Consider the following 24811-nt stretch of genomic DNA (forward strand, 5'->3'; position numbering starts at 1 on the left):
TTTCAGACAAAATGAAGAAGGCTGTGCAAGCCACAGTTTGGAGTACCCAGTCTAGAAGTCAATTGATAGTGTTTTGTGGGGAAGAAGGTATTTTGTAGTCTTACTGATGCAGAAGTCAGACGTAATGTTTTATTCATATTTCTGTCTTATACACTTAATGAAATTCTTATCTGTTTAGGGTTTCATCAATGCACATTCGCTATGAACAAGGCAGTATTTTCTTGCTAGCGCCTCAGTGTTGTGATTGTTACGGTCTTTGCCTGCCACCTTGGTGGCTACGAGTTCAATTCTCGGGCATTCCATTGAGGGATCAGAGATGTGTATATCTGGTGATAGAAGTTCACTCTCGACGTGGTTTGGAAGTCATGTAAAGCCGTTGGTCCCGTTGCTGAATAACCACTGGTTCCATGCAACATAAAAACACCCTACAAAGAAACAAAACTATTTTGTTGCTATTCTCGATTGATCCATCCAAGTTAAAGTGCTGATGAAATTCTTCCCTTCAGTCATTGCATATATCTCGGTACTGTTTTCTCTCACTTGCTGAAAATTGCTTCTGCAAGTTGTAAGTGCCCATGCCTCCACTATGTAAAGAATCTGTAGCTTTATACACTCACCTTTTAAATCTACCCACATAAAAAAAGCTAGTTATCTAATTCTATGTTATTTTATTTGTTAGCTTCCCTAAGAAGGATGTAGTCTGAATTAGTTAGTTAGTACATTCTACAGATGGGACGTTGAGCTACCTGTAGTTAAGCAAAAAAGAAAATGAGCATTTTGGGGAGCAAAATAAACCCATGCAGATTAACTTGAAGTGAGTTTTTCTGTGCAGAAATAGGAAACATAATGAAGGGTGGATTGATTTGAAATTTACTAATGCTTGTAATTTAGACTGAAGGCCATTATCGACGGAGTACGTGGTTTGACGTGATGTTCTTGGTTTCCATAATAACTGAATTTTTCTAATGGAGAATGTTTGCTTAGCTATTCTGCTTTAATGATTCTTACAGAATTTGCTACCTGTAAGTGCAAGGATTTCAGTTAACTTTTAAAGCACCTTTTTCGTAGTGTCCTTTGTGGCCTCCGTTTCTGTTTGGGCTCCTGTTGGACACATTCTTCATGTTTTTGGCCTTTAGGCCATGTATCTGTATGCCTTTGACCCTTGTGAGTGCTTCAGTTGGCTGCATACCTTTCTGACAGAGCCTTTTACCATAGCCGTCTTCTGTTGGCTGCATACTTTTTCTGGCATAGCCTTACAATACTGTCGGGCTACATGGGTTACTTCTGTTTCTCTAGAACCTAATAAGGGCTTGTTTTAGAATTTATGGCATTTGCTACTTTGCCCTGGTTTTGTAAAATTGTTCCTTTCATAATTTGCAAGTTGTGCCCCATCAGTTTGCAGCTTCCTGCCCCACTTGTCTTTGTCAGTCCCTTCTCTCGAGTCGCTGGAATCATGCTCACAAGTCCTATTATTTCTTATTCAACAGGTTGCTGGGTTGTGTTTTGGCATAGATGTTTTTCATTGAGTCCCAGTGTCATGGTAGGTCATGCATGGCAGGTCAAGGGATTTTAGGCATTCATCCTCCTCCTCCTCTTCATGACTTCATCCACATATGGAGCTGTTTTTCTTGAAATAATATTTTCACACCTCAGATGTTAGATGTGTAGTATCTGGGATTATATATATTTTCTGTTGAATAGATTTTGGAAGCTGTTACGATTTCTGAGGTTGTCATAGGTTCTGCCATCCACTAGCTGTGGGAATTGGAGTTCTTGCATCCGAGTTGTCTAGTCTCTTCAGAGGCTTTGTGCTTTATTCTGTGGTGTAAATTGTGATTCGTCTTTTATGATGAATGTTTTTTTTTGTTTGATAGTCTTCTCACAATATAAAAGTTTTTGTACAAATCCATTTATCATTGTCTGCAGTGCTCTTCCTTCCCCCTCACATTTCTGAATGGGGGTTAGCTTAGAAGAGTGAGTGTTAGTCGGACTGTAAGGTGACCATTAATTCAACTCTTTCAAGTCAGTCAGCAGGCTCTGTTTCACATGGTATAAGTTGATTTCTATTAGTAGTTGGTTTCAGCATTATACTTTTTTCTGGGTTTGTTGCAGGCAGTGTTCACAAATGCTTGTAATAACACTTTGACCACAGTGCTAGATAATTGGGGAGTCATTTAATGAAGTAAGAAATGTTGCATAAGATAAGATATTCCTTTTCCAGTACAGGTACTCTTCATTCAACAACACTCGTTGTACGCCAACTTGGAGTTACGATGGCAATATGAAGAGAGAGAGAGGGAAAAAAAAACCATAAAATGAAAATAAAAATATTGCTGAATGGCAGCCAAGAGAAAGTCTATTCAGTGCCGATAATCTGGCCTAGCATAGGTTTTGAAAACCTTTAAATCTATGGCTAAAACAATAAATAAGGCTTTAATATACTTTAACGAAAAGCTATACAGTTGAACCTCTTGAAACTAGCATTCTATGGTCTGGGAACTCCCGTGGTTTGGATTGATCCAGCCGCCATTAGTTTGTTGCGTGGCCAACAGGGTGGAGCCATACATTGTTGACAACTTCAAGACAGCAAAAATTAAGCCATATCTCCTTTGTCTTTATGAAGATAATTCTTTCTAATGAAAAGAAAATGTGTGAAGTCAAAATTATACACTATGAAGTTATAAAAATGATAACATTAAAAGTATATGAGTAATAAAATGATCAAAAACGTTGTCAGAAATTAGCCAAGTAGGCTATGTTGGAAACTAGTTTTTTGTATAATATAGATATGGCTGAAAATTAATGCTATAAGTTGAAATAAACGAGGAGTACGTGTACAGTTTTTTTTTTTTTTCCACAAGGGCGGGACTATGGTTTAGCAATAGTTGCATCTTAAGTTTCATTACCTTAAAGGTAATTCTTTAATGAAAGGTTTAGTATTTTTGATTGTGGGAAATGACATTGCGTAAGGGGTAAGCTATTTTCATCCTCAAACAAAGTAGTGGATGGTGATGTAGAGCAGATTCAAATGTTTTGGAACCTCATGTTCCTGTGGTGTTTTTACCTCTTTCGGAGCTTCAATTTGGATGTGGCAGTTTTCCCTGAATTGGTTTTTATCACTGCTCAGTACCATCTTCATTACTGTATTACTACAGCATAGTTGTAACTCCAGTCACCTTCCAAGTATGAAGTGAAAAACCAATGATGTACTTGGTTAAAACATCATACTAAATGTCTTCTCAAAAAGAAACTTTCAGTTTGATGGCAGTCATAAATAGGTGGTTGTTTCATAAGCAAGAAACTACAAAGGCCCCCAGGATTTTTTGTGTTTAGAGTTTGCAGACTGATGCACCTAACATTGAGGTGTATTGATAAATAGAAAGGGGGAGAACCAAAAGGGGAATTAGAAAGGGGGAGAACCAAAAGGGAAATGACTGAAAGGGGAATTAAAGTCATGAGTCATGCGTGAGAAAATGCAGGAAACTCATTTGTTTGAAGATTTGATGGAAATTAGATAATGATTAGGTGAAAAGTCTTAGAAATGCACATAAATGAAAAGTATCAATTCACTTTGAAGGAAAGATATTGGGATGATTGATGAATTGAGTGAACGTTGTTGCAAGGAAAATGAGAAATGCTTTGGAAGGGAGTTAAAGGAAACTAAGTGTTTTTTAAAATCTAATTATGATGGTAAACCGAATATTATAGAGACTTGGTAAATATTTCAATAAATCTGCATCCAAAACGGACTGACGTTGTTTCAACGTTACTGTGTTGAGAAGCAATTTTCCATGTGAAGATTGAAAATGAAAAACTGTTGCTTTCTGTTTTCCAATAGATTTTAATTGGTGACAGTGTTAAATTTGTACTTTTATTACTCATCAAAAGTTATATATATTTTAACATGTGCAGTGCACATTGATAGCCAGCTTATTTCACCTCTTAGCATTTTCCTACACAAGATACCATTTCTTCTGTACTTTTGAGTTTTTGGATGGAGTAAACATAATTTTCTTTGTAGAAAATAGCAAAACTGAATTGAATTAGTAACTTGCATATTCCATGTTGACATAAACACCTTCTCGGTTAACATTTTGAAATCGGGACAGCCTGAGATGATGTTCAAAACCTACACGGTGATAAGTAGCCTCACCGTAGGTGATTTGTATTGCTAGGGTTATTTTGAACAGAATGGTAAATTTTACTGTGTACTATGCCAGGTTTTGGAGAACCAATAAAATTGATTGGTTAGTTCAGTTCTTAGCTCTTAATATATATAAAAAAGGCAACTGAAATCACAGATAATCTGTCGTAATAAAATTTGCTTCAACAACCCTGTTAATTGTATATTGCCTTATGTCCATGAATAAGGACATCCCAGTATCACTAATCTCATAACAGTCAAGATCTAGATTCCCACTTCATACTCTTGCTACTTTCACAACCTCCTCACTGGTCCATGGGACTCTATAGCATTTTCCAGGATTACTGTCTTACTGCAGAATTATTTTGTAGTTTATGTAATTGCAAAGAATAAATGGTTTCTGTTTTGCTTTCTATACATTCTTATTCTTGCGTGATTCATTTTTATGTATAGTTTTTCACAACATGTAAGTGTTGAGCACCTGTTGGTTTCATTGTTGTGTCTTGATAACTTGGTCAACTTGTGTTATGACCATGTCATGCCCAGGATTATTTTGGGACTGCTTGAAGGGATGCATTTAGCCAGGCACCTCATTGAATGTATAGAGTCTGTGAGTTATGTTATTCTTCTTGGAAGGGTGACAAATCAGCCCTCCTGAGTAACTCCTTGGATGGGTATAGTTGTTTGCCTCGGACAGTTTTCTGCTGGCAGATTGAATTTATGAGTAAATTTGCTGCTTCATCATCTCATGCTTTCTCTTCAAGTGATGTTATTCCTTCAAGGGAGAGGAAAAGATCTTTGCTGTATGTGGTACTTGGTTTCCTCTACCCTGGAGTAGATGCCCTTTAGCAATTTCACCCAAGCATAACCAGGGACCCATTCATCAATGGAAAAAAAGTAATTTCAGTTTTGTCAGGAGAAGTGTTTCTGTTTTGGTTGATTTTGGGGTGGTTTTCACAAAGGATTTGAGGTCAACAGGATGAGGCCTCTCTCAGAGGTCTATGAATGAGGCCTCAGTGGCTGACCTGTGTCCAGATGATGAGAGTGGCCCTTGTCACAGGGGAGTTGACCTACCTATAGTTCATTCCATTTCTACTATTCTTATGACATTAAACTTGACTTGGAAAATCAAGACAAGTAGTGTTAATGATTATCCCAAAGGGGCCCATCATTTATTCTTCTTACTGGGTCAGTTACTAGAAGGATTTTTATAGAAATAAGGGCAGCTCATCACAGGTATTCCATCCTTCATTTGTAACAGGTCAATAGATAAGGATTTCCCTCACTCTTTTCCCCAGGACCAGTTCTTATTTACCCTACAGAAATGAATTGGAATGAAAGTTTTCTAAGGAAAATCCTTGCTCTTTATGAATGGCAAACAGTGCACAAAGCTAAGAGGATGGCTTTATCACTGGGACTCTCGCCTCATGCAGTGCACTGTGGGCATTATTTTAGGTTCTTTGCAGTGGCCTTTTCAACTGTAGTGGCACCTTTCATTCCATTCACTATACTTCTATTCATATTCTCTGTCTTCCTTTCCCCCCTTCTCAGAGGTATTGTTTCAGTTTAACTGAAGTTTCTTTTTGTTACACCTTTGAAACTTTTTTACTCTTAATTTCCCTTTCAATGCTGAATAGATATTTCCTTCCTAGCATTAGCTGCTAGAAGGCCATGCTTACCCTTACTTATGACAAAAGGGGTTTGTTTGCCTTGTTTGTAGGTATACAGTATTATTGGTTAAATTGGCCCTAAATTAATGCAGAGGCAGAGGTGGTCTGTTTTGCTCTGAAGCTTTTTCCGTACCCTCTGTTTTTTTTTTTTTTTTTTTTTTTTTTTTTTTTTTTTTTTTTTTTTTTTTTTTTTTTTTTTGTTTTTTTTTTTTTTTTTTTTTTTTTTTTTTTTTTTTTTTTTTTTTTTTTGTTTTTTTCTTTTTTTTTTTTTTTTTTTTGAGTAACAGCTCCTTCTCCAGTGTTCCAGCGATCTACAGCCAAGTTGTGGGAGGTTGTCTTTGGATATCTTGTATCATTAGAGAACCTGGTTCCTCACCGCTGGAGCACTTGATGCTGACCTTGGAGGATATACTAAAGGATCCTTAATGACTGCAAAATACAATTAAACCCAGGAAAGATGTTCGTCTGGTTTATCCCCTGCTGGATGTGTGTATGTCTTCTGATGCCTTGGTGCACAGCTTGGCTGTTCCCTCATGGGTACCACACGCACACACACAATAGCTAATATTCGCGAATACTTAAAACCCCTCTTAAAAATGCATAGAACTGCCTATTTTGATAGTTCAAACACAAAAAAAAACACTAAAAATGCTTATACATGAATATTTTAAGTTTTACCACAAAAAGTGCATTTAGTCATGAAAATTATTTGAAAATACTGTAATTTGTGAATATTTCTCTGAAAAATGCAGTGAATAGGTAAATTTTCTGCAAATAATGAATATATGTACCTTAGAAAAATCTGCAAATGGGAGAGTCTGTGAATAGGGGCCGGGTCTACTGTGCTGACCAAAGGACGCCAGTGACTGGCTGGCATAACCTGCTTAATGGCTCTGGTAATACAGGACCTGGAGTAGTTTTGTAAACAATTTTTTTTTTTTCTTATACAAACCCATTACATAATCAAAACGGGAGTACCTTCCTCTTGTGGAAAAGTGAGGAGGTAGCTGTAGTAGGCAGGATGGAGTATATGCTGTATGAATCAAGGATCTTGACCGATGAGAATCTGTTTACATTGGGATTTCCCAGCATATGGAATAAGACAATATATAGTATATGGCTGATGGGTTTCTTGAAATTTCATATTTTCATGTTAAAGCATATTTCTGAATCGCACTTCAGAGTTGATATTTACCAAATTTAATGAGTAACTGGTACTGGCTTGGGTTTTATGTGGTAAGAGTTTGTAATGAAAGCTAAACTGGTACATTTTCTGGTGATTATTGGTAAATAATATTGTAGCTCATCCACGTCGTTTTTGTTGTGTATGTGCAAATACCTTTTTTTTTTCCAGGTTTATATAAGATTTTAATGATAATTTTTGCCCCCGTGTCAGTTTTGTAAAGTGACCAAAGTTTAAAAAAAAAAAAAAAAAAAGATCCAAGCATGATTGCTTATCCTTTGGACAGTTTGATGGTTACATGACTATTTCCTATATCAGAAACTGCGGGTGCAGCAGTAACACCTGCGGGGAGCGAAAACACCACCCAGGCATCAGATAGCGCAGTAGCTTCCTCTTGCCACCAAGACCTTGCAAGTGGTGGAACTGGCAGGGAAAGCTGCAGGGAGGGTGAAAATTCCTCTGTCAACACCACCTCCATCACCACAACAGCCCCCAAAGCATCATCCACTGTTCATACTGCCAAAGCGACTAACTTGTCCAAAGCATCAGTAGTAGGCCTTCCCCAAAAGTCACCTGCAGGCTCCATTAGTCATACATTAAAGTCCCCCACTACTAATCATTATAACAATAACAATAATGAAAATAATAACAATGCAGAGTCTTCTCATCACACCACTTATTCTTCATCACTTATCTCCAAGCCCACTCATACCACCAAAAATTGTAAACAAACATCTAAGTTAGTTGTTCATCCTTCATCTTTTACCATTAAAACAGGTAGCACTGATTCTTTAACTTCTGTATCACCCAAAGAGAGGTCTGTTACGCCACTTACCCTCAAGGTTAGTACTGTATACGTACTGTGTATAGCAATTTGGTGTGTTTGAGCGCTGTTGAAACTAGTGAACACTTAATGTGTGAAACTTCATGTATAGAGCATACATAATGCCTATGTACTGTAAAGGTAATGATATGTGGTAGGCAGATCAGCTGGCACCTTTGGGAAAACATTTGTTTCCAATCTGGCTGTACCCTTTGGATCCTCTTGACCTATTCCGTTGACTGGAGATTCTGTGAAGGATGCCTTACCCTACTTATTCAGTGAAAAATCTTTTGTTCTTAAGTATACCACATTATCGTCTATTCTTTGAAAATGTCCTGATAGATCATTGTTTTTATACAGAAATGATGGTAAGATTTGACCTGGAATTCATTCAGGTGCAGGTGTAATCCTCACTTTGGTTGTTGTTAACAGCATATTTCTGGAACAGATAATCCTGATGTAATCTGCATGTGGAAATACTTCATCTTGGCCCTAGCTAATAAGGAAATGGAAGCAAATGTAGCATAAACAATGACATTATCCTGTAGCCATTATACTGTAGCTGCATGGATCATTATAAACATTTAAGATATACTAGTATGAAGAATGCTTTTTAAAACATTTTTGATGTAAAGTATTGAGAATGCTTTTGAAAAACCTTAAGGTAAACCTTACGTTTCTTTTTAAGAAAAATGTAGCAGAATGCTTCCACCTTGATGCTTCAGCCTTGAGTTATACAGTATTAAGAATGCTATTTAAAACTAGATGAGAGAATACTTAAAAGAATGAAGGCAAAACATGAGTGTGTTATCAATTAATTGGAGCTATGTGAAATAAGTTAGCATTTTACAAGTAATTTTGAAGCAATTTTTACTCAAAACAAATAGAAAGGCTACACATTCCATTGCATATCATCACCATGATATTTACATCTTATAATAGCTGGGGTTAAAGCAGTCGGTGGAATAGGGTCAATAGACTTCCTAAGGGTTGAGTTGACTAGAGGCAAATGCATTTTTCCTTGCTGGTGGATGCTACACCAGAAGTTCATACTTTTAGAATTGGTCTCACTATTATATAGAAATATGTATTATATTATACACTATTGATATATGAAAAGCTGTGGTGTTTAGTGGTTTTTTATGAAGCAAAAAATAATTATCCACTCTTGATTTCATTACACTTTCCTAACCATATCACTGCAATGTGGTAACACTATAGTAAGTTATTATTTCTTGAGGGTCATAGTTATCTTTGGCAAATGTTAAGTTTTTTTGTTAATGGGAAATGCCTTGTGAAAAGATGTTTCAATTTATTGAAATTATTATTCATTGTAATTTTCCCAAAGTAGAGTAATTGTACATATTGCCACCAAAAAGCATTCACACTAAATGAGTGTGTTGTAATGACTTGGCAATTATTATGAAGATATCAAACATTTCTTTAAGTAATTGTAATTTGTATCTTGGGTCATGTACCATTAATTTGAGCAGTGTTAGTGACGAGTTCTAATCAAGTACACAATTAAAAGTAAAAGATTGGGTTCATTGCTGTGCGTTGGTTGGAAATACTTTTTCAAAAAACTTCATTTTAGTCTTGCAGCAATAACCACATGAATTTATATTTTAAGAACCGCTCAAAGTTAAGCTGCAATGTTAGGTTACACTATGCTTCAAAGATATTGTGGAGCCAGGTTTTGTTGCTCTTTGTAAAACCGATATATCAAACTTAATAATGTGACATTTCCCTGTTATTAATGCTATGTTGTATTTGAGAAGAGAGTATTGTAAGTTGCTGGTGGTTGTGGTACAGCTCGCATGTTACACCTCAGTGTTAAGACTTCATTATACAAAATTGGTTCAACCTTGTTTTCCATTTCTAAAACATAAAAGCCCAAATCTCGGTTATTGTTGTAGGATGAGAGACCAAGCTCAAAAGCTCTGTTAGAAACAAAATTGTTTGTTAAATGGTGGTTAAGACCCCTCAGATATGATTGCCCCTCCTGTATCATGTTATTTTGTAATCTTTTAAGGGTCCTCTTTAATCTTGTAAGTGCTGCACATATCATAAAATGACTAACTATGTGAGGATTCTTAATTGCCTTGTTGCATTTTGTAATAACTGGATTCAGAGCTTGGTATCATAGATAAAGAAATAAAAAGGTAACAGTTATTGAACAGCTAAAATTTCACATGTTACATAAGAGATGTGGATTGTAGGAAATAAAGTTATTCAAATAGTTTTATTGCATGTAGTGGTCAGTATGAGGTTGAATGCCAGTTTCTATGTTGGGACCTGTACTGCCTTTCTTATATGGACAGTAGAATGGGCTGGAAGATGGTCCATTCAATTTATTCATGTAACTAGTAAGATGGTATTTAGTGTAAAAAATTTCATTGGTATAAATGTCGGTGTACCTTTTCAGGTTGGTTTCATATTCTTATCAGATCATTGCCTTTGTAACAAAACAGTAATCACATTGGCATATGTTTCCAGGTTTGCCCCATCATATATTAGTCATTTGGGCTGCATGAGAGTTTTCTCAACCTGAAAATGCATTTCTTCTCAGAAACCTACTACTTACATTTTCTTTTATTAATTAGCTCTTTAAGTGCAGCGGTATCACATTTTGCCTGGTTTCATTGCAGAAACTTCACAGAAGATTCATTAAAAAATATCCACGATTATTGAAAGTCTGCTAATAAGCCCTTGCACCTAAAATGAGGTTGCGTTTATTTAAAGTCCATGGTATTCTTTATCCACATGTGTATACATTTCGCTGATGCATATAATGTACATTTAGCTGTAATGTGTGATGCATTTTCTACCACTGACAGCCATACAGTGTTTTGAGGTTTTTATGAACAAATAATTATTTGTATCTAGCAAGATATTGATTGTTACCATATATCTTCTCTGCGATTCCTTGTTTGAAAGGCTTAGATCGGAGTCTTAATGTCATCATGTGGTGATAGGTTTTTGTCATGATTCAGTTTTCGTGTTTAGCGTTCTAGTTTCTAGCCATATTTGTTATGATTTTTTATCAGGTACAATGAAATTGTCAATTTTTTAATTGATAAGGTATGAAGATATGTCAGTGTGAGGTGTGTAAATGTTAAGAATAGGTTTGATGGAAAAAGGTTGACACCAGTCTTGTGTACTGTACCAAGTATATTCTGTTACCACAACCACTTGGCATTTGATTGCCTGAGAAAATGCAAGGAAGTTTTCCACATGCCTTGCACATCTGAGGCAGTCAGTTTGTAGAACATCTCTCCCGTATGGGAAACTTTAACAAAGGAATTTTTGCAGGTCAAAAAGTCTACATACCAAGTTACCTCTGCTCTAACTTCGTCAGAACTCCCATCATCTTCATCTTCACCATCATCATCATTGTCTTCATCTCTTATATCTAGTAGACCTAGTAGAAGCTCTGCCCGTGCTTCTCGAGCCCTCAGCAGAGTATCTTTAGAGGACTCCGATGAAGATGAAGACTCCGAAGGGCCTCGAGAAAAATCTCCACCTCAGAGACGCTCACGCAAGCGCTCTTCTAGGTCTTTGCAGGCCTTGGAAGACCCTGATTACCATGCAAGTGGGACTGTTAACATTGTTGGGAGTTGCTCCAGCAGCGATCTCAAAGACAGAGTGCCGTCTCTTAAAATTAAGTTACCTGAATCTGTGCCTAACACAAGTATAAGTGCAAGTTTAAGTAGTGAAAAACCAAAGAGTATTGAAAGTGTGACTAATGTTAAGGTAAACGCAAACAGTGTATCCGAAGTGAGTTACAGAAGACATGTTAAGAATAAACGCACCGTAGACAAACGGCCAAGTGGTTATAAGGAAGGTAAAATTTCGGGAAGTGAATTTAGAACTACCAGTGAGTGTTCAGATGATAGAGTTGTATCTAGAGAGTCTGCAAAGAGTAGGTGTAAAAATAATGATGATCTCGGTACGAAAGAGGGAGAATACCGCATTCCACCTATCTTACCCGACGTGGCACAACCTTGTGCGAAAGCTAGTTCAGACTCCGATCATGATAGTGATAGCTCAACACAGGGACCAGACTATGCAAATTTCCAGCCAACTGTATCCTTGAAAAGATTGGGAAATTATCCATTGTGTGATGTTGTTACCAAAGAAAAATCCGGTGGGGCTCGCAAGCCTGAACGCAGTGAAGTTGTTTCAAAACATCCGTTTGGTGTAAACATCCCCGACTGTATAGAAAAAATCAACGTCAGTGATTCAGAGACGGTTATCCATCCAATTACATTGTCAAAGACTTCTGCAGGGAAGTCTTCTTTAGTGGAAAAGACTCCTAAACAAGTCAAGCCCATTTTGGAATCAGGGTTACCTGTGCCAGAAAAGCAGATTCAGATTCCCACTAAATGTAATGAATTGGATGAAAAGCAAACAAACGCTACAGCTAAACAAACACACCAGCATGAGAAGTTTCCTACCATTCTTCATAAAGAATTAACTAAAGTCCAGCCATCAGTAACAGTAGTTGCCTTGCCAAAGAAACCAGAAACATCACCTGGGGTAGAAATTCTACCTGAAGACATACCAAATAGATGCACTGATGTAAAAAAATCTAAGACAGATGATCCCCTTGGTAGTAAGGATACTTTGTTATTTAAGGTAGGGGAAGAACCAGCAAAACCAGATGTAATATTACCGAATACAAAGGATCAACCTGTTTTACAGAGTCTATCTGAAGTTCAAGAATTGGATAGTAAAATTATAACCTCAGAGACAAAGTCATCCTTAAAATCTCTTAGTTTGTTAGATAACACTTCAAGTGATTGTACAGCTACACAAAGCAAAGTTAAAAGTAAAATTCCAGAAATAGTTGCCATTAGTAATCCCTTGCAGCCTCTTAAAAGCACCGGCAGTGAAAGTCATTCGGCAAGTACTCATCCAAGTCATGATATAGTTCATGAAGACAAAACTGTGATAAGTAGTCCCAGTGAAGCGAAAAAGCTAATTGGTAGTAGTACAAATTTGGTGTGTAAGAAGGCTGATGTGGAAACTAAAGATTTAACTCCGTCAGTCGAAGAGAAAAGTATTGAAACTAAAGATGTACATAAAGAAAGCTTGAAAGAGAAAAGTATTGAAACTAAAGATGTACAGAAAGAGAGCTGGAAAGGTATAGAAGTTGGAGGACATTTATCGCAGACCCCGTCAGGTAAAACTGCTGCGAATGTGTCCAATGCATCAGTTAAAACAAAACTCTGGGAAAAATTGTTAGATACAGCCAAAAGAAAAGTTATTCCTTCTGTAGAAATTGTACCTGCAGGTCAGAAAAGCAGTGTGCCAGACACTGGAAATGACAAGGAAGTTAACAAAGATTTTGTAGTAAAATCAGAGGAATTTCATGAAAAAATATCAGGTGAAATATTGGAGAACTTAAAATTGGACACTAACATCCCAAAGGAGGAGGAGGAGGAGGAGTCGTCTGTAGAGAAGAAAAGCTCAACAGAACTTGACTCGTCCAAAAGTTCACCAGTTGTTGAGGAGGATGGTAGTGACCACGCAAAGTTGGTAAACACACTAATTCTGTCACTGGAAGATCAAGATAAAGGAGGGAATAAGTCAGATGTAAAATCGGAGCTACTTATGAAAGATGACGATCATAAAGATATTTCTGAAACTTTGTCAAAGGTAACCGATGAAGAAAAATTTGAACTAGAGCAGTTTTTAAAATTTGACAAAGAGCAGTTTGGAAATGTTGGTCCTTCTGAGGTAGTGGGGAATGTTGCTAGTTTTAACTCAAAGGTAGTCCAAGAAACGGAGGTTCTACCAACCAGCTCTCTTATTAACCCAACTCCTTTTCTGCTTACTGATACTTTAAGTAATGATGAGAATGAGGAGGAGAGGGTGAATCGTCAGCTTATTGGATATGTGACCGTAACTCCAGTTGATCCCCAGACAGCCTCTGACTATGAAGAATCTGCAGGAATTCTTAAGAGTGATAGTACAGTTGATAGGCAAGATTCAAACAAAAGTGTCCCAGAAGCATCTACTAATCTTGTCAGCGATGTTGACACTATACAGAAGGCAGATGAAGGTACAAGTGTCCAACAGGAAAGTGAGACAAGTAATTCTGTTACTGCCAAACCGTTCCAGTCATCACAAAAGGAAGCTTCTACAGATGTGGTTTCATGCAAAGAAGAAACAGCAACTGGTATTCCAAGCATCTATGCAAAGGTAAAACTTGAAAAGTACATAAATTATGAGTCACAGCTTACTCCTGTAGGACAGTTAAAACAGGTTTCTTTGGATAGTTCATCTCTACAGACACATTCAACAAAATTGCATGATGTAAGTGCTTCAGAAGTCACACCAACGAAGTCTTCGGTTGATACCTCATGTCTGCACGCACCAACTAAAGTGCATGATGTATGTGTTTCAGAAGTCACACCAGTGAAGTCCTCATTGGACAGTTCATCTTCACTGACACCTTCAACAAAGTTGAATGATGTATGTGCTTTAGAAGTCACACCAGGGAAGTCCTCGGTGGATACTTCATCTCTACAGACACCTTCAACGAAGTTGAATGATGTATGTGCTTCAGAAGTCACACAAGTGAAGTCCTTGGTGGATAGTTCATCTCTACCAACACTTCCAACAAAATTGCATGATGTATATGCTACAGAAGTTACACCAGTGAAGTCCTCAGTGGATAGTTCATCTTTACAGACGCCTTCAACAAAAGTACATGATATCTGTGCTTCAGAAGTCACACAAGTAAAGTCCTCAGTAGATAGTTCATCGCTACAGACACTTCCAACAAAATTGCATGATGTATGTGCTTCAGAAGTCAAGTCCTTTGGCAAAATTCCAAAAAAAGAAGAATTGCCATCTGTAGAAAGGGATGATAAAACTCCCTGTGTTTCTGAAATTTTGGTAGAAGAAGATATTTCAAAAGAAAAGACACCACTCTCAGTTCCTGAAGGAATTGTGTGTGTTAATCCTACCAAGGATGTATTAGATTCTCAGATAGGTTCAAAGGTAGTGGAACCGTCAGCCAAAGATGATGATAGGAAAGGTGAAGAAGATACCAGCGTGGTTTCAAGTTCTGTAAATGAAAAGAAAATACCCACAGGTCCCTCTGATTCACCTGTCACAAAAGTAGGTACAATAACATCTGTTGTCACTGGTGAAGTAGACCAAGAAATTTCAACTACCATAAACACAGGGTCTCTGAAAGAATTCTATAATAAATCTGAAATTAGTAAGGAATCCATGACTTGGGAAGTAAAACCGGTCTGCAATTTAGCCACTGCTACAAAAGGAGAGAGCATTGTTACAGCAAAAGCAGAGGCTGGATCGGAAGTGGCAGTTGTCCTTGGTAAGCTCAAGAAAGAGGTTGATAAACTAGAGAATGAAAAAACCACCATTAATAAGGATCAGAATGAGGATGACAATGTGGAGAGGGAAAAAGCTACCAATGATAAAATTAAGACAGAAACTGATATTTTAGAAAAAGAAAAGGCAAGTACTAATGATATCATCTCTGGCTCAAAAGAAGATACAACATCACCGAATAAAAAACCCCGGTTAAGTAGAACAACTGTTTTCAGGAGAGAGATGAATGATGATGAAAATGTATGTGCATCTGAAGATATAGGAAAAAAGGTTGAGGTTCCACACCTAATAGGAAAAGATAGCAGTTCTGAAACACACAAGAATGTTGCAGAAGACAAGACTTTTCCTGGTAAAGAAGAGTCCTCAGAAAAAGTAACACAATCCCAAACAGAATCTGATGCAACATGCAGTACTGATGGTTCAAATTATGGTATCCCTAAAGTTGTTGAAAATAGAAAAACCCCAAGTGCAAGCACGATAGAAGCAGCCCCTCCCACGGAAGCAAAATTATCATCATGCAGTGCAGCAGTAACTGATTTAGTTTCAAGCAAAAATTTAGATCAAGGAGGTAAAGAAAGCACAAACAGTGTAGCAATCCTTTCATCATTGAAGTCTTCAGCTGGTTCAGATATTCCTATTTCGAGTAGCAAATCCCTTTCAGAAAGAACCGGTGAAAATTTAGTTAAACCAGATGATAGAGAAACAGAAGTAAGGAAGGGTGACACTACCAGTACTATTCCAGGTTCAAGTAATGATAGTTGCAACAATGCAGTGTCTACATTTTTAAAACCTTTACAATTACTGTTGCATATTGAGAATAAGGGCAAGGATTCACCTGCACTTCAGGAAGGTATCTGTAGTGAAAATAGTGAGAAAATTCCAGCATCACTATTTGAGTCTGATCCGAACAGTAGGATCAGTAAACCAATCATATCAGATTCCACCTCCTCGAATAATGATAGTAAGGTACCCGTAAGCAACAAAATCTGTGATGAAGGCACAAAAAGTGTTGAGGCTGATACATCTATGCCAGCTTTGCCTGCTAAAGGTGAAGTTACCACTACTTCAAGGAAATCCTCCAACACAAGCACTAAAACTTGTGAAGTTGAAGATCAAACCAATGTGGCTGAGTCTGATGTAATTCCTGGAACCAGTGGAGTTGATGAACTTAGCAGTATTGGTTCAAAGGAAAGTAAATCTAGTATATCAGTTCCCCAGTTGCTTATAGGTGCGTTGAAGTCTGATAGTTGTGATGTAAGAATTGTTTCGGACTCCCATGTACTGGAGAGTTCTCAAGGCAAAGATGTTGCTTTGGGAAAGGATACCACCTCTCCTAATAATTCCAGTACTCTTGAAGTTGGTCATAACAAGCCAGATGCAACATTGCCTGTCTCTGCAGGTTTTGAGAAGGAACTAAAAGTTGTAGCACCGTGCAAAGTATCGGACACAAATAATGAAACTGCCAAAGCTGAAAAAGTGATTGAGAGAAAATCGTGTAGTCAGGATGAACACCAGGTGAAGACAACTTCTGAAGTGAAGCTAAAAACAAAGAGAGATATTGATAAGACAGTCCAATCTACTGCAGAAGCACACAAGAAAGAACAGACAAATAAATCTTCAGAGGAGGAAGTGAAAGAATTTTCAGGAAAACATGAAAAAGGTCTGACTATTACGGATACTACAGAGAAAGGTCCAACAATTGCATCTACCCTGGAGAAAGTTCAGATAAAAACTGCTGCTCTGCAGAAAATTCAATTAGAAATAGCTGATCTTGAGAAATCTGGAACAAATACAACTGGCCAGGAAGTTCAATCAGCTATGGTTGAAGAGGTGCAGACAAAAACATCGGCCCGGGAGATAGTCCAACAGATTCCAGCTTCCAAGGATAAGGTACAGTCAGATGTAGCTACTCTTGAATCAGCCCAACCAAAAGCATGTTCTCATAAGGAAATCCAAGCAAAAACACTGGAGAAAGATCAACCAAGTAAAACTGCAAGTGAAAACACTTCAACAGATACAACTGCTCCTGAGAAAATCCAAATTGATACAAAAGCACTTGAAAAAGAAAAGACTAATCCTGATGAAAGTAAAACAGCAGAATTGTCTTTGCCTGAAATGGTACGTGCATTTGCTGATTCTAATAGTAAGGGAAGTGAAGTAACTGATGCAGTCATCTTAAAGTCAAGTGAACATTTAGCAAGTAAGCCCACACCTGTGGTCATTGACAGAGATAGCAAGAACAAAGGAATAGAGGAAGGGACATCTAAGTTACCTGACCCTAACGGTGATGGTCTGACCAGGGTAATGAAGCCTATTCAGAGTGGTTCTGCTAATCAGGGTGATGTAGCTCTCGCTGACTTCAAAGTAAGCGACACATCGGTATCAAAATCAAGTGATGTTAGCATTGAAAGCCCCGTATCTACTGCAGTATCTGTGAGTGGAGAAACTGCATCACAAGGCAATAAAGGAGAAACAGCAGGACCAAGTACAAGTGCTACTAACTTGGTTAGCATAGGAGACAAAGGTACCTCTAATGAAAGAGTAAAGGATTCTGGTATCAAGAGCTCTACTGAAGATGGTGACAAATCCAAAATTAATGAACCACAAAACATCAACAATAATAATGCAAGTATTTGTACTTTCTCAGATGTAAAATCTACCAAATTGAGTGATTCTGAAATCAATGTCAGTTCTGTAGATGGTAGTGCTCCCTCCTCAAGGGGAGACCATAAAGATACTGATTGTGGAAAATCTCCAAAGGATGTCAATTCTGGTAAGGAAGGAGTTATTATAATGAAGAGTAATGACCCTGTTAGCGCAAATTTTTCACGTTCACCAATTTCAAATATTTCCGTTGAAAAGAATGTCGAAGATCCACCCTCATCCAAATCAGCATCACCAGGTCCAAGTGATTTTGACTGCAGGATCTCTGAAGGTGAAGTACAGTCTGGCAAGACCACCTTTAAGCCACTTCCATCCACTTTACAACTGTGTGATTCAGAGAAGAGTAAAGTAGCTGTAGTTGAATCAAGTTCTAGTATTGAAGACAGCGCTCAAAGCAAAACCCTACCTGCATCAAGTTCAAATCATGAGATTAGTTCAACAAAAGAAGCCATATTTTCTAAGGAAAATATTTCTGATAAGGCTTCAGATCTCAAAAGCAAGGTAACGGAAATAATTCAACCCAAGTTAACAGATTCTAGTCATAAAACAACCAAAACAAAGAAAGATACATCAGATGAGTCTAGTAATAATAGTAATGTAACATCTGCAACTCCATCTAAGGTTCTTCAGTCTTGTAGGAGGAACAGCAGTGTAGAAAAACCTGAGCTTGAAGTAAAGGGTTCAAGTAGTGAGATCAGCACAACATCAGAGTTGAGGGAACATTTGCAAATAAGTTCTGATGTAAACCAATCTGAGGAAGGTGGAAGGAAGCTGTTGGATAGCTCAAGTGCAGACATTAGTAAAATAGAATCAGTTTTGCCAATAGGAACAACATCTGAAGAAAATACAAGTGGAAGTGTAGTGGTTTCCTCCTCTACATTCAAGAAATCTACAGAAAATGATGCAGTACTAGTAGACAGTAATATAAATGACACAAAGACCGAAGTTGTTCCTGATTCAAGCTCAGAAGGCTTGGTTCCAAGTGTCAAAAATCATGAAGGAAATGCAGCTGTACTGCCTTTAACATTTAGATCCAGATCAAAGGAGGCCAAATTATCTGAGATTCATACAGGTTCTGCCGCCATTTTACAAAGGCCTGGTGCTAGTGATAATTCTGAGAAAGTACCTAGAATAGTAACAAAAGCAAAACCTGCTGATGAAAAGTTGTCTGAATTGAACTTGCCTAAATCAGATTTTTCATTGAAATTACACAGCAAAAACAAATTAGAGTCAAAACTTGGAAACTCGGGTACTAAAGGGGACAATGTAACAGAGAAGCAACCTGAGAAGTCTCCAGATACGTCAAAAATCTTTTTAGAAAAAGGAAGTGTAAAGATTCAAGAAATTACCCAAAATACTGCATCAGCTAGCATTGGAATACCTAAAGTGGAGCTGGAGAGTACAATGGAAGAGAAAATAACAACCAAGTTGCCATTAGTACCAGTAAAGAGGAAAGAAGGAAGTATTGATTTATGTAATGAGAAGAATATAAAGAAATTAGATTCTCCAGTGGAACCGAGTACAACTGTATGTCAGCTAAATGTTACGAAAAAACTCCTGGAGGAAGGTAAAACTTTAGAAGCACCGAAGTCTATAGAGTTTGTTGGATCAGCTGAAGTGAAACCTGGGTCACAAAAATCAAAGGAAAAAGTGCAAGATATGTTAGCTGGAGCAGGAGAGAGTGGGTGTTCCAAGCAGCTTGGTAGTTCAAAGACTGATGCGCTCTCTTTGAATATAAAATCTGAGATTCCAGGTTCTAGTAAAAGAGTGGATGAAGGTGAATCACTCACTTCAGCCATCAGTCCAAAATCATTAGGAGATAAAATTCTTGAGAGTTTAGATATTGAATCAGGACTGAGAACAGGAAGCATTGTCAAAAATAAGCAAAATCCTGTAGTAGGTGGGGATGTATGCACTACTTTAGGGGGCAAGGAGTTAAAGGTAGGTCTTAATAAGGGTTCTACTGATGAAGAAACCAAAATGACCACATCATCTGTGCCAGCTGCTTGCCATGTTTTTGGACAAAACTTGGATCACATCAAAATTCCGAAGGAGTCGAGTCCAGAAAAAATAAATATTCCCACTGCAGTAGATATAAAATTAGGAGCTACAGAAAGAGCCAAGGCCGATACCAAGTCTTCCTTAGTACGTAAGGATTTAACTGAAGAGCTAATGTTGCTTTTACATTCGAAGATAAGTTCCCACCAGCCACCTGAATCCTCTGCAGAAGACAGTGCAGTTTCATGTAAATATGACCATTCAGCAGCTTTAAAACCTCGGTTGGAAAGTGAAGAAAAACGGCTGGATGTAGTGCAAACCAATGTGTTGAAGGCTGTATCATCATCTGATATTGAAACTGAGGTTAAATGTGCACCACAGCAGAGTGTAGAGACGGCAGATGTCGGTTCAGAATTCAGGAGAAGTTTTGTTTCAAAGTTTTCTATGACAGAAGACAAAACCAAACTTGATGAACTACGTTCAGAATTAACACATCAGGTTTCAGCTTCCTCCAGCCCACATTTGAATAAAACAAATGTGCACAAAGATTCCAGAGTCGCAAATTTGTTAAACCCTGGTGATATGAGGAAGGAGCTCTTGCAAGCCGATTCTTTTACGCCACCTGCATCTAGAGAATCAAATGCTAAGCTGAGTTCAGATAAGGTTGACATATCTGCAAGTAGTAGCTCATCTTTAGAAAAGACTAAAGATGTAAAAGTGCCTAAACGTTCTTTATCAAGTAATGTTGCAGTTTCCTATGATTCAGGTTCTGTGGAAAATATCTGTATGCCTAATATTTCTGTTGAAAAATCTGTGATAGACACTCAACTAGAATCAAAGGACTGTTTGGATGACAGGAAAGAATCACAATCAAACATTTCACATCATTTGGGGACCTCTATGCCTGAGACTCAAAGTTCAAAAGAATTATCAGGGTCGACATTTAAAAGAATTTACGACTTCACAGGTGTCGGTGTAGTCGTTCCTACTAAAAGCAAACTAGATTCTCACACTAATTCCAGTGTATGTCATAGTAGCAAAGAAATGACAATGCCTGTAGATAAGTTTGAAACGTCAGACTCGAGCAGACTAGCTGTAATAGAACCACCTTGTATAAAAGCTAATCCAGTGAAGTTACTGTATTCAAAAGGAGTAGAAAAACTTAATGAGCAAAAAGTAGATTTTGGAAGAAAGACAAATGAGGAAAGAAAAGACCACATAGTTGAAACAGAAGTTAAAAGTACTGACAACAAGGATTCTATGAAGAAAGGGGCCAGTGCATCAGTCATTCAAGGTAATGAGGGCCAATTTAATATTCATGATGTTGCAGGTAATGAAAAACCTGTTGTCAAAAAGGTAGACAAGCCAGACCAGAAAATTGTGACACAGGATTTAACAATAGAGGGAGGATTAAATATTTTCAGTGTAAGTAAAGAAAATTCACCTGACCAGGTTAACTGCAATTCATCGTTGATTGAGACTGGTCATGTTCACAGATCGGTACCTAGTATCATCACTTCATCTGTTAGTTTGACAGAAACATCTTTAACACACAGAGATGCTACACCTAGGAAACCCAGAACTAAAACAGATTTTAGTAGTATTGAAGATATTGCTGGACTACATACAAAAAAGGAAAATGTATCTGATGGGCCAGAGAAGAGCTTCATCTTCAAAAGTGAGAGCAGTGTCCAAAGTGGTGTGCATTCAGTAAGTGAAAACACTGGTAACTTAGATGATAAGAGCAAGACAGACAAGTTTTTCAGTAATGTTGCAGGTGTTAAAAGTAAAATCTCTGACAAAGCTAACGATTTTCATCAAAGTAAAATCTCGAGTACACCATCTGTGATTGAAAGTGCAGAGAATGTGCATATGGATAAAGAAGCAAAGTGTGTAGGTAGTAAAAGGCTTGATGATTCTCTTCAGAAGGAAAGTTTAGCCTGGAAACCATCTGATGAATCTTCAAAACAGACTACCGAAATCCCTTCCGTGGCAAAGCTGAGTGATGTTGAAGATAAGAAATCTTTAATATCATCATCAAAACCTCTTGCTTTGAAAGAAAAAAGTAAAGCAAATAACTTTTTGGTGAAAAACCCACCAAAGGAGGAGGGCTGTACGATTACAAAAACCAGACTACATCTAATTCCGCTTCCAAAGAGCATAAATACTACTACTATAAAAGCAGACCCATCTTTCAGTGTTGCTTCAAGAAAGTTCAAGTCATCTGGAGTAGAATTGGATATACCCCTCCCCCCAGTTTTGAAAATAGAATCCAATTTGGGTCGTAAGTCTTCAGAAGAATTACCATGTGACACAGTGAAAGCTTCAAGTAATGAATATCTTGATAAAACAGCTGGAAGTAGTAATTTGTCTATTAGTGGTCATGACACTAGGAAAGACAGTAATGTCTGTGCAGTCTCAAAAGAAAAGGGTGAACTGTCTCCTTCCACTGAAAAGTTAGACCAACCAATTGTTCAAGAAATAAGTGGTGGTTTGTCTCTTACCTCAGAAGATACAGGGAAAGATAAGCTTCGTTCAGGTGTCCCAGTCTTCAGACTAGGTAACTTGAAAACTAACATAGTAATGAGGGAAAATATTGAATTAATGAGTGCTGATGGTGACATGATAAATAAAAAAGCTAGGTCACAGTCTGAGCAAAAGAGGGAAATGGATAGTAAACGTTTATTGACTGCAGAAAAAGAAGTATGCAAGGATTTAGTTGGCTTTAAAGGTAAATCTGTAAGGGAATCTAGAAGTGATATTCTTAATACTGTAACTCACAAGAGTGCAACGGGTGTTTGTGAAACAACGGATCTACGCCCTCTGGGTAGGAGTGAAGGCTTCAGGAAAGAGGGTGGGTTCTACGGTAGTTGTTTTGGTGCACGGCATAAAGGTAACTTTGTACAAAATGAGGAGAGAGTAGGCTATAGAGATTATATGCAAGACAGTACTGTGAATTTTGAGAAAAGTGAATATCCTGGCTATGCCAGTGTTTCCGGACAACAGAGCTCAATACTCTCAGGCTGCAAATCTCTAGGAAACTCGTCAAAGTTAGTTCAACAGAAAACTCCCAAAATGATGTCGTTAGGTGATTATCGGAGAAGTGATGTTGAGACTTCTCAAGTCCATCTAGATAAAAAAGAGAGAGAACCTTTAAGATTAGGAAGAACAAGTTTGATAAAAGGTGGAAACTTAACCAAATCTGAAAGTGACAGACTTGAGCAGAAGGACTCGCAGCATTCGCAAGAGCATATGTTTGTGGAAAGTTGCAGTTCGAATTCTGAACAGAAATCTTTCCCGTTCTTTGAATCCTCACGACCTTCCATCGATCATCAAAACGTAGATACTCTACCACAATTGGAGGTAAGTTGCGGTTGTGTGAAACCATTTTGAATAGGGAAGGTTTTGGTTTACTTTGATGTAGTGAACAGAGTAAATATTTTTAACATTCATATTTTTGTATCTGTAGTCATTGGTGGCTGCAGCATACCATCTTTTCGCATTTTGTTTGCTGTAAAGCCAAAATATTTGAGACAATATTTTAGATTATAAACTTTTGGAAATGTTTGGATTTTTTGTTTTTTAACACATTTATGTTGACTTTTAAATTTAATTTTGTGTAAGCAATCTGTTATCTTATGCTTTGGTTAATGTTATATTTATGTTGTAGGAGTATTAGTGTGACCACATGCCAAAGAATTTTCTAAATGAGTCTGTAAATGGTGACTGTTGACTGAAAGGAAATTTGTTCGTTAATGTGCACAGATGTAGGGAGTTGATAAGGTACAAGGTGGACAAAGTTACATTAGTGTGTTTTATGTATGTATGTACATCTGTGTGTTTGTAAAGCACTATCAAGAGGACGAGGTAATTCATCATCTCACCAGAGCACAGAGGTACAACACAACTTTTTAGGAAAAGGGGCCAAATTTGAACACTTCTGCTTGAGCAAGAAGTTTTACAATTTTGATTACTGTAATGCTCCAGCTATAAATGCCATCAGATAAGGCCACAAGTGAATGACTTGGTAGTCATCATCTCTAAAGACATAATGTTTGTCTTATCTTGTTGGCAGGATTGAAGCAGACTTTAGGTGAAGTGAATCAGACCAGTTACAGACAATTGTCAGTGCTTTTGTTTCCACATTTAATTTAACTATGGTTAAACAAATTGGACAGAGGGTGTGCTGCCTGATTATTATGGTATCCTGAAGGCATGATGCGTTATAAGCCGAAAATTGTCATAAGTCGGAACATCAACAAATATCCTAAGAAAATCTTACTTTTAATGCTTTGGGTGCATTGAAAACTATGTAAACTGCTTTCTTTTTGCATTTTTCATCCCAAGAACCTTCAAATATTGATTATTTTGCATTTTTGGTGTCATTTCATCTGCCAGATCAGTGTTGTAGGCGTCGTAACCCTGGAAATAATTTCTGATGAATATAATTGAAAAGCGCCTTAACCTCGGAATGTCTGTAGTCATTGGTGGCTGCAGCATACCATCTTTTCGCATTTTGTTTGCTGTAAAGCCAAAATGCAATATTTTTAGATTATAAACTTTTGGAAATGTTTGGATTTTTGTTTAACACATTTATGTTGACTTTTAAATTTAATTTTGTGTAAGCAATCTGTTATCTTATGCTTTGGTTAATGTTATATTTATGTTGTAGGAGTATTAGTGTGACCACATGCCAAAGAATTTTCTAAATGAGTCTGTAAATGGTGACTGTTGACTGAAAGGAAATTTGTTCGTTAATGTGCACAGATGTAGGGAGTTGATAAGGTACAAGGTGGACAAAGTTACATTAGTGTGTTTTATGTATGTATGTACATCTGTGTGTTTGTAAAGCACTATCAAGAGGACGAGGTAATTCATCATCTCACCAGAGCACAGAGGTACAACACAACTTTTTAGGAAAAGGGGCCAAATTTGAACACTTCTGCTTGAGCAAGAAGTTT

At 37.4% G+C, this 24811-nt stretch overlaps 1 protein-coding gene across 3 annotated transcripts in view; it reads left to right on the forward strand.

The window, feature by feature from the left end:
* Positions 1-24811, forward strand: part of LOC135204310 (uncharacterized) — an 83817-nt gene that overhangs the window by 31408 nt on the left and 27598 nt on the right. For all 3 annotated transcript variants that reach the window (XR_010312169.1, XM_064234476.1, XM_064234475.1), the window contains exons 4-5: positions 7316-7839; positions 11133-23213. Coding sequence is in view for 2 of the 3 variants with exons in the window: in XM_064234476.1 (XP_064090546.1) it covers positions 7316-7839; positions 11133-23213 (12605 nt within the window). In the remaining variant the exon portion in view is untranslated. The remainder of the gene's footprint in view (positions 1-7315; positions 7840-11132; positions 23214-24811) is intronic.

This window comes from Macrobrachium nipponense, chromosome 44, assembly GCF_015104395.2.
Source record: "Macrobrachium nipponense isolate FS-2020 chromosome 44, ASM1510439v2, whole genome shotgun sequence".
Classification (NCBI taxonomy): Eukaryota; Metazoa; Arthropoda; class Malacostraca; order Decapoda; family Palaemonidae; genus Macrobrachium; species Macrobrachium nipponense.